This window comes from Somniosus microcephalus, chromosome 8, assembly GCF_052327205.1.
Source record: "Somniosus microcephalus isolate GS21.2 chromosome 8, FLI_Smic_1.0, whole genome shotgun sequence".
NCBI classification, from domain to species: domain Eukaryota; kingdom Metazoa; phylum Chordata; class Chondrichthyes; order Squaliformes; family Somniosidae; genus Somniosus; species Somniosus microcephalus.
In genome coordinates, this window is record NC_140994.1 from 212,952,078 (window position 1) to 212,962,127 (window position 10,050).

Genomic DNA, 10,050 nt, shown 5'->3' on the forward strand with positions numbered 1-10,050 from the left:
TGCCTTTTGAACTCCTGAGCTAATGGGTAGATTTGCCTCAGGTGTGTTGGAGGTGGGTGTGGCCATTACCTAAATTGGAGTGAGAGGGGGACTTTCGCCGGCGAGCTCGAGCTCTTTCGTGACCGGTGGGCGCCGCGGGGACTGGAGTGCATAATAGGTCCAAATGACCAAATTTTAATTTAATTTCTGATTTGGGTTATTAAAAGTTCTTAAAAGTTACTGGATTTTTAGTTGCATTTGTTTTTGATTTAACACAAGAGGAGAGGGGGACTTTGTCTCCATCTGGTGGCCACATACCGTCTATCCACCACAAACCGCCCCCATAGCTCACAATGGTTATTCATGTGAACCCAGACAGTGAATGCTGGATGGCTATTCCACCATGGGGATGTCATAGCTGAACTCGATCTTGTCCTCATTCAACAAGTGCATGTGCATTTTCCACTTGAACCCATACCTCTGTGGAAGATCTGTGAAAAGTCTGCAAATAGCTTTTTTTTTCTTTTGTGATGTAACGACTTAGGCTAAAGCTGCATTTTTTCTCTTCTCTCTAAAATATGGAAAATATGTATTTAAAAGATTAACCATAATCTATGTTTTATAACTACTTTTGTCTGACCCTTTCAATCCACTGTAATGAAAATGCTGCTGTAAATCAATATTTATACTTCCAGTATTACCTCCTTCCTTACTTTAATGAAAATGAGGACTACTTGCCAACCTGTGATAATTATGTTTATTTCTTTCCCTTTTAGATTTACATTCTCTTAGTTCAAAGCAGACGCTGGAAGGATAGTCTGTGCTCAAGGACAATTGAATACCAACGGTTGGACCAAAACATACATGATGCCATGCCATCACTGAAGATTACAAAGGACTATATTTTCTAAATGCATTACTTGCAACTTTATAAAAAAAAGTCAATGCAGTTGCAATTGTTTCAGTTTGTTTTAAAAAATGTAACTTTTGCTGATGGAACAATGCAAACTTAAACAAAAAAAAGTCTGTTCTCCTATGTTTAGCATTAAAAAAAATCACAACTTTTAAAAAAAAAAGTCAAATCCAAAAATAACATTGCTAATCTTCTTTAAAAAAAAAAATAATAAACACCTTCTAAAAGAATAGCTTCTAAAATGGTTCTCTGAATCGTTGGGGGAATTTTAACCCCAAAAAACGGGTAGGCTGGGATCGAGTGGGAGGTTAAAGTGTTAAAAATCTTAATCCCGACCTCAGCCTGCCCACTTCCAGTTTTAAGGGAGATGGGACGGGGGCGGGGGGGGGGGCAGCCAGCCAGCCAACTCCCAGGAAGCGGGCTGGCACTTTAAATTTATAATAAGGCTGCATGCCTCATTTTGAAGCTCCATTTTAAATTTAACTCTGCCTGGTGGGGTTTCCTAGGCCGTGGCCAGTCAGCTAAAGGAAGGTGAGGTCTGCTTGATCCAGGAGGTAAGTGCCTTTCCAACCTCGCCAACCCCCTTCGATTGGACACCCATCCTCCCCCTGACCTTTCCGATGTGCCCCCAACCTGTACCCCCTCACGAAGCCTCCGATTTCTCTTTCCCCCGCCCCCCCCCCCCCCCCCAACAATGACAAAATCGCCGATATCCCCACCCGGCATCTGATTCCAGCCTTCCGATTCCCACACCCCTCCGACATTCCAATTTCCCCCCTCCGGCCTCTGATCCCTGGCCACTGACCGCCTCTTCCAACTCCCTCCGATGATCCCCAGCATTCCGACCCCCTTCATGATCCCCAACCCCCCAATGTCCCCTGCCTCCCCTGTGGCTGGTGCCACAGGCCTACCCACCCAACAGCCGACCAGCCTCTCCATCTGGCTGGTTGCGGGTGGAAAACAGAAGCAAAATGTTAGTCAAGCCCAGCCATTAAATTGGGCAAGGCCTGAGGGAAACCCATTCTCCTGGGTTTCCCGACTGCATTCCAGTTTCCCCCCCCCCCAACCTCCAAGTTAAAATTCCGGCAGTTGTACCTGTCGTTGTTGCATCAAAGATTGCTTTTGATAGTGGCTACTGCGATCAGAGTGGTCAGGAAAAACAATCTACCTTAAATTGCTGGCAAATGAATCATATCTGAACAATATTTTAAAGGAAATGTTTTTTTCAAAATGCAAGTTGAGAGTTTAATTACTTTTCTTAAACTATAGTGTCTGAAAACTGGACAGCTGACTGTCACCAGCTAGCTTCAACAGAATTTTATACATGACTAATATTCACATCCAATTCAGTTTCCTAAAATGAAATATAATGGGCAGAAGAAACATACCTATTTTTAGTAACAGGCAACTAATTGTTTAGTAAACAATCTTTTTTTAAGTTCCAACCAAAATTGGTACATAGTCATGAAAAGTGATGACAATTATTTTTTGGGTGTCCTATCACTATTTGTCTTAAAACCCTTCGCTATTAAAATATTCCCTGTAGTGTTAAATGGTACTTGAGCCAAAACCAGGGTAACATATATAAACTACCTGCAGCCTTAGCAAAATGCCTATTTCCCTCATCCCCTCATCATTCCATGTGAAAAAACATTTTATTAGATTTTTATAATGTATTATTAGCAGCATGGTATTTTTTGCAATATTCTGTATTTTCTCTTAAATTGTGTACTTTACTTTTAGTTTACCAAGTTTTTTTCTTGTATAGATACGAGCTTCAACGTAAGAGATATGAGCCGGTTAACTCTCAGTACATTATTTGTTCAATTCAAAAATCTGTTACTGAAAATAGTTTCTGGAATAGGCTACTATTACCTGAGCGACAATGCAAGTTTTCTTTGAAAAAAATAATGATTCAGTTAACTAAACATGTATTTAAGAAATTGTCAAATTCTTGATGTAAGATCATCGAGGCAGTAAAATTGGTTTGCTTAAAATTATTCCAATGGGTGAATCAGCATGACAGATGAAAGTTGCTGAAGTGCTTAGTCTGCTTTGATCAGTGTTTACATGTACATTTGATCTTTGGTGCTTGTGAGAAGCATTGCAAAAGGAGCACAATGAATCATAAAATGTTGAAATATGGTAGAATTTTTGTTCTTAACTTCTGTATGTTTTAATAAAGTTTCTGAATTAATGCTGTGAATTTTATTACTTCAACACTTTGTATAGTTACTAAAGAAGCAATTCATTGTCCTATCAAGAAATTAGATCCTAGATCTGGGAGCAAGGGTGGGATCACAGATTGAATGGATTTTTTAAAAAAAATTGTTCCTGGGATGTATGTGTTACTGGCAAGGCCAGCATTTATTGCCCATTCCTATTTCCTCTTGTTGAGGTGGTGAAGGTGAAGGTACTCCCATAGTGCTGTTAGGGAGGGAGTTCAAGGATTATGACCCAACGACGATGAAGGAACAATGATATATTTCCAAGTGAGGATGGTGTGTAACTTGGAGGGGAATTTGCAGGTGATGGTGTTCCCATGCGTCTGCTGCCCTTGTCCTAGGCAGTAGAGGTCGCAGGTTTGGGAGGTGCTGTCGAAGAAGCCCTGGCTAGTTGCTGCAGTGCATCTTGTAGATGGTACACACTGCAGCCACAGTCGGTGGTGGAGGGAGTGAATATTTAAGGTGGTGGATGAGGTGCCAATCAAGCGGGCTGCGTTGTCCTGGATCGTGTCAAGCTTCTTGAGTTGTTGGAGCTGCACTAATGCAGGCAAGTGGAGAGTATTCCATCACACTGCTGACTTGTGCCTTGTAGATGGTGGAAAGGCTTTGGGGAGTCAGGAGGTAGATACTTGCTGCGGAATATCCAGCCTCTGACCGGCTCTTGTGGCCACAGTATTTATCTGGCTGGTCCAGTTAAGTTTTTGGTCAATGGTGAGCCCCCCAGGATGTTGTTGATGGGGTATTCGGCGATGGTAATGCTGTTGAATGTCAAGGGGTGGTGCTTAAACTCGCTTGTTGGAGATAGTTATTGCCTGGCACTTGTGTGGCACAAATGTTACTTGCCACTTATCAGCCCAAGCCTGAATATTGTCCCGGTCCTGCTGCATGCGGGCATGGTCTGCTTCATTATCTGGGGAGTTGCGAATGGAACTGAACACTGCAATCATCAGCGAACATCCCCACTTCTGATCTTATAATGGAGGGAAGGTCATTGATGAAGCAGCTGAAGATGGTTGGGCCTAGGACACTGCCCTGAGGAACTCCTGCAGCGATGTCCTGGGGCTGAGATGATTGACCTCCAACAACCACAACCATCTTCCTTTGTGCCAGGTATGACTCCAGCCAGTGGAGAATTATCCCCCTGATTCCCATTGACTTCAATATTACAAGGGCTCCTTGATGCCACACTTGGTCAAATGCTGCCTTGATTTCAAGAGCAGTCACTCACCTCACCTTTGGTCCAAACATGGACAAAAGAGCTGAATTCCAATGCTGTAATGTGGCCTGGAGCCAAGTGGTCTTGGTGGAACCCAAACTGAGCATCGGTGAGCAGGTTATCGCCGAGTAAGTGCCGCTTGATAGCACTGTCAACAATATCTTCCATCACTTTGCTGATAATTGAGAGCAGACTGATGGGGTGGTAATTGGCTGGATTGGATTTGTCCTGCTTTTTATGGACAGGACATACCTGGGCAGTTTTCCAGATTGTTGGGTAGATGCCAGTGTTGTAGCTGTACTGGTACAGCTTGGCTAGAGGCGCAGCTAGTTCTGGAGCACAAGTGTTTAGCACGACAGCTAGGATGTTGTCGGGGTCCGTGACCTTTGCTGTATCCAGTGCGCTCAGCTGTTTCTTGATATCGCGTGGAGTGAATCGAATTTGCTGAAGACTGGCTTCTGTGATGGTGGGGAGGTCAGGAAGAGGCCGATATGGATCATCCACTCAGCACTTCTGGATGAAGATGGTTGCAAACGCTTCAGCCTTGCTTCTTGCACTCGCGTGCTGGGCTCTGCCATCATTGAGGATGGGGATATTCATGGAGCCTCTTCCTCCCGTTAGTTGTTTAATTGTCCACCACCATTCACAACTGGATGTGGCAGAACTGCAGAGCTTTGAACTGATCCATTGATTGTGGGATTGCTTAGCTCTGTCGATAGCTGTTTAGCATACATGTAGTTCTGTGTTACAGCTTCCCCAGGTTGGCACCTAATTTTTAGGTATGCCTGGTGCTGCTCCTGGCATGCTCTTCTGCTCTCCTGATTGAACCTGGGTTGGTCCCCTGGATTGGTGGTAACGGTAGAGTGAGGGATTGTGACGGAATAAGCCATATTCCAGAGATACACCATAATATGAATAGATTTCTGACAATGCATGATATACTGGGTTTAAAAATCTAAAGCCTCGGCGACACAAGCTGTGTCAAAACAGGCTTCTGAGATGGGATGGTTTGATAACACAAGTTGTAAACGCAACAAGCTTTGAAATGGGAATTGATTAAAAATGCTAAAACAATGGCCCTATTGAAATAGCATTTTGGCGCTTCCAGGAGGTCTGGAGTTTGGGAGAAACACAATGGAATGACCCAAGTAAAGTGTTAAAAACTAACACGTTGAACAGGAACACAGGAATATTAAAAAACCATGTGCCTTTGAAAAGATATCAAGTAATAGAAACACCTGCTGGTCAAATAGTTTTAATGTTAAACTTGGAAGACAGGAAACATAAGATTAAATATGCAACCAACTAAGATAGCTAGAAAACAAGTAAACACCCTGGTTAAAGTGGTTTTAATTTACATATTGTAAATATGTTACCTACAGAACACTTTGAAGATATAACTTCAACAGATGCACCAAGCAATTACATTGTTTTTGTATTGAACTTGGAACACCACGGAGTCACAACGTCTGTGGTTATAAACAGTTAAGCCAATATTAAGAATTGAATGAAAGACCTTCAATAAGAATGACATCAAAGAGATACTGTAAATCTGTTGTAGCCATTTTTGATAAGTTTTTGGAACACCTAAAGGTAGAGACATAATAATGCTTGCAGCAGCTAAATTGACAGTAAGAATAGAAAGAAATCAACAGAAAGAATGACTTAAAGATAATTAGCTTACATCAGCAGAAAACTTCCAAAGAATGTACCATTCAAAAAAAGGTATAAAAATAAGAGCTTTTCAAACAGAAAGTCAGAAGTCGCTGGAAATGGGCAAGCGATTCTCGGCTTCAGAACCACTCTAAGCCTACAACTCTGAGTCTTGAGTAATCAAGGTATTTGATTTTGGTGGATATTCTGGATTAAGAATAAGTAGAAGTGTGGAAATGTAACGAAGTTAAGATTTGAGAATAAGGATCTCTGATAAGAAATGTAAGCTATTTGTATTTTGAATTGTTAATGTTGCGACTGACTCAACAGCTGTTAAATGAATGTCGGCTCTTAAATAAATCTATATATTTTTAGAATTGTCTCAGAGTATTTCTGTATCAATCTCACAAACCTAATTTCTGTACACTCTTGTAAGGAGTTGCAGAATTCTGGGGGGTATTCCGGACCCTCATAATATCCGGAAGGTTACAGTCTAGTTAAACTTATTAAAAGTGCTATCCGGAGGACGGTAACATCTTCAATTGTTCCTTTCCTTTAGGGAGAGATAGCCTGAACCTTTAGACCCATTTAAGCGTCTTAAAGAATTCGGCTATCTCTAACTTTAGTTGAAGGTGAACGTCTGGGGAATATGCCTGATCTGGGGTAGCCTGAAAAGGGCTAGGACTTGTAATTATCCCTTCAGGATATGCTGGGCCATGAGGTTACAGATTGTGGTGCAGTACAATTCTACTGCTGCTGATGGCCCACAGCGCCTCATGAATGCCCAGTTTTGCATTGTTAGATATGTTCTGAATCTATCCCATTTAGCACGGTTTTACTTCCACACAACACAATGTGTTCTCAGACTGAAGACGGGTCTTCGTCTCCACAAGAACTGTGCGGTGGTCACTGCTACCAATGCTGTCATGGACAGATGCATCTGCGACAGGTAGACTGGTGAGGACAAGGTCAAGTAGGTTTTTCCCCTTATGTTGGTTCTCTCACCACCTACCATAGGCCCAGACTGGCAGCTATGTCCTTCAGGATTCGGTCAACTCAGTCAGTAGTGTTGCTACCGAGCCACTCTTGGAGATCGGCATTGAAGTCCACCACCCAGAGTACATTCTGTGCCCTTGCTACCCGCAGTGCTTCTTCCAAGTGGTGTTCAACATGGAGGAGTACTGATTCATCAGCTGAGGGCGGGCGGTAGGTGGTAATCAGCAGGAGGTTTCCTTGTCCATGCTTGACCTGAAGCTAGTGAGACTTCATGGGCTCCAGAGTCAATGTTGAGGACTCCCAGGGCCATTCCCTCCCGACTGTATAACACTGTGCCGCCACCCTTGGTGGGACAGGACATACCATGGGATGGTGATGAAGGAGTCTGGGTCATTGGCTGAAAGGTATGATTCTGTGAGTATGATTCTGTTAGGCTGTTGCTTGATTAGTCTGCGGGATAGCTCTCCCAATTTTGACATAAGTCTCCAGATGTTAGTGAGGAAGACTTTGGCAGGGTCGACTGGGCTGGGTGTGCCGTTGTCATGTTCAAAGCCGGTGCCAATGTCGGGTGGTCCGTCCGGTTTATTCTTATTGTTTTCTGTAGCGGTTTGTTACAACTGCGATTTGTGAATGGGAAAGTACAACACATGCTAACTGGTGATTTATTCAACACACCAGTGGGATTAGTTTTGGATTGGTCTACCAAAGATCCAACACAGACACAGTAGGCCGAATGATGCTTCCTGTACTGTAAGCTTCTATGGATTTGGGTTACTCCATGGTGTATCATTGGCCCTCTCAGTTTATTTTCCTTGAGCTGCCCCTTTCCTTGCACCCAACACTTGATATACAAGTTACATAAATTAATGGTTTGGATTTATTCTCTTACTGTTTCGTTACTTTCCACTGAAGGGAGATATTCTGTGCTGGAGACAGTCCACAAGGCTGATCTACAGTGTAAAAGGAATAATTTATGAGGAAAGTGATGAAATTTGAGCTTTTTGCCTTGATGGGAGGCTAATGAGAAGTGATCTTTTAGACGTACATACCATAGTAAATGGTATGGAAAAGGTAAATCTCGGAAAATTGCTTCAAAATAAATTGAGAACAGGATGAGGGGCAACAAGTTCAAAGGCAAATTTAGGACTAATGTCAGGAAATTCTTCACACAAAGATTGGTCAATACATTTAATGGACCCTCGGATATTGCAGTAAAGCAAAGCCCTGAAACTATTTAAGGACCAATTGAATGCAGCAATGGGAGGACATTTCTAGATGGATGGACAGCAAGGCCTTTCTCATCCACAATTATAATGGGGCAGAAATTCCTCCCCAAACGCGTGAGTACGGAAGGGGTACTCACGCGTCTGGCCGGAGGAAATGCCGGTTTTCAGCATGCACAGCGCATGCGCTGAAAACCGGCATTTCCTCTCCTCTCACCCAAGAGTTGAAGAGGCTAGCGCGTGCACTGTAGGGGGCAGCGCGTGCGTCTTGGATTTCCTCTGTTTTGGGGGATTTGTGCATGTGTAAAGGCCTCCGGTCTTTACGCTTGTAAAAAGCACACGTAAGTATTTATTTTTACAGGTAAGTGGTGTTTTAGTGCAATTTAGAATTTTTTTTCCACAGGTTTATTATTTTAAAGAATCTACAATAAGGTAAGTTTAGTTTTAGACCCTTCTTATTAAAAAATTATTTTTTTCAAAAAAAAAAATGATTGTTTAAATTATTTTTTAAAACTTATTTATACTTAATTTAATGATTGGGGTGTTTTTTTAAATTTTATTTAAAGTTTAAGTAGTGTTTTGGGGTGCAGTACTTCTCATGAGTTTGACAGTTCTTACTCTCAAACTTATGAATGAAGTTTCCCCTCCCCTGATTGGCTGAACAGTGCTCACCTGATCCCAGCCGGCACATCGCACTAACTACGCCGCTGGGTCAGGTTAGCACAGCGCGCCGACATCAGAACCTGGCCACTGAAAGGAAATCCACTGCGGGCCAGGTTTCAGATGTCGGCACGCAGGGTGAGCGCACATCGGGGGCTTGCACGCGCGGCAAGCCCCCGACACCAAGTTCTGGGCCATTGTGTATATCGCTCCACTGTTCTTCAACTATGCTCACTTAAGTCTAACTTCCACATAACACAAGAAAAAACTATTTTTAAAAGGACGAGACTGCTGCTAACGAAGTTGAAGTAGTTGCGCATGCGCAGTCAGTTTTTTTGTTTGTTCGGTTCAGGTCTCATGGGGTCTGGGAAAAAAAGCAGGGAACATGGAGCGGGCCTTCGGGTCTCACGGGCTCTGTGAAAAAAGCAGAAACATCATCGATATCAGCTTCCAGATTAATGCGCAGAACGGTTCTGTGCAGCTTCCGGCTCGTTGGCAACAGTCACTCCGTTTATTAAAGTTATAAATAGAAGCACTAATGTGTTACTTGTCTAATGCTTGGGATTTATTCACCTTGTGCCACTAGTTTGTTTCCTGAATACCATTGGACCTGCTATGCATCTTTTATAAATGCATTTTTAGGCTTTGACATTTTTCCCTTCCCACCCCAACCCCCATCCCCCTGTCCTTTCAATTTGCTCCTTACTGTCCAGGCCAGGGAAACAGCCTGGATTCCCAAACGTAAAGTAGTAAAACAAAATTAGCCTCCTTCAAAAGGGGGCTGAAGAGGCTAATTTTTTTTTCTGGGGGGGTGGGCGGTGTGGTGGGATGAGAACCAGGTATCCACCCCACCCAAGGCAGGAGCAGGTGCTGTAGTTTACAACCTGTGTGAGCTGGTGGGTGTCAGTGACAGTGCAGGTGGTATGCTGCAACTGCAGCATGTGGGAGTTTGTGGAGAGCATTGCGATCCTGGATGACCACGTCTGCAGTAAGTGTCTGCATCTTGAGGAACTTCAGCTCATCAGGGAGGGGGAGAGTTATCTGGACACTTTTATCCAGGAGACAGTCACACCCCTCAGGTTAGGTAGTGGTACAGGTCTGGTTAGTGGTCAGGGACAGGAGGGTGTGACTGCGATTCAGGCAGGTAAGGGGACCCCAGGTGCAGTGCTAGAGGAGCCTCAGCCT

General features: G+C 43.4%; 1 protein-coding gene across 2 annotated transcripts in view; it reads left to right on the forward strand.

Annotated features, from left to right (window-relative positions):
* Window positions 1-3,089, forward strand: part of LOC147114094 (uncharacterized) — a 28,285-nt gene extending 25,196 nt beyond the window's left edge. For both annotated transcript variants that reach the window (XM_085995696.1, XM_085995697.1), the window contains exon 3: window positions 756-3,089. In XM_085995696.1, coding sequence (XP_085851822.1) covers window positions 756-890 — 135 coding nt within the window. In that variant the 3' untranslated portion in view covers window positions 891-3,089. The remainder of the gene's footprint in view (window positions 1-755) is intronic.
* Window positions 3,090-10,050: the final 6,961 nt, after the last annotated feature.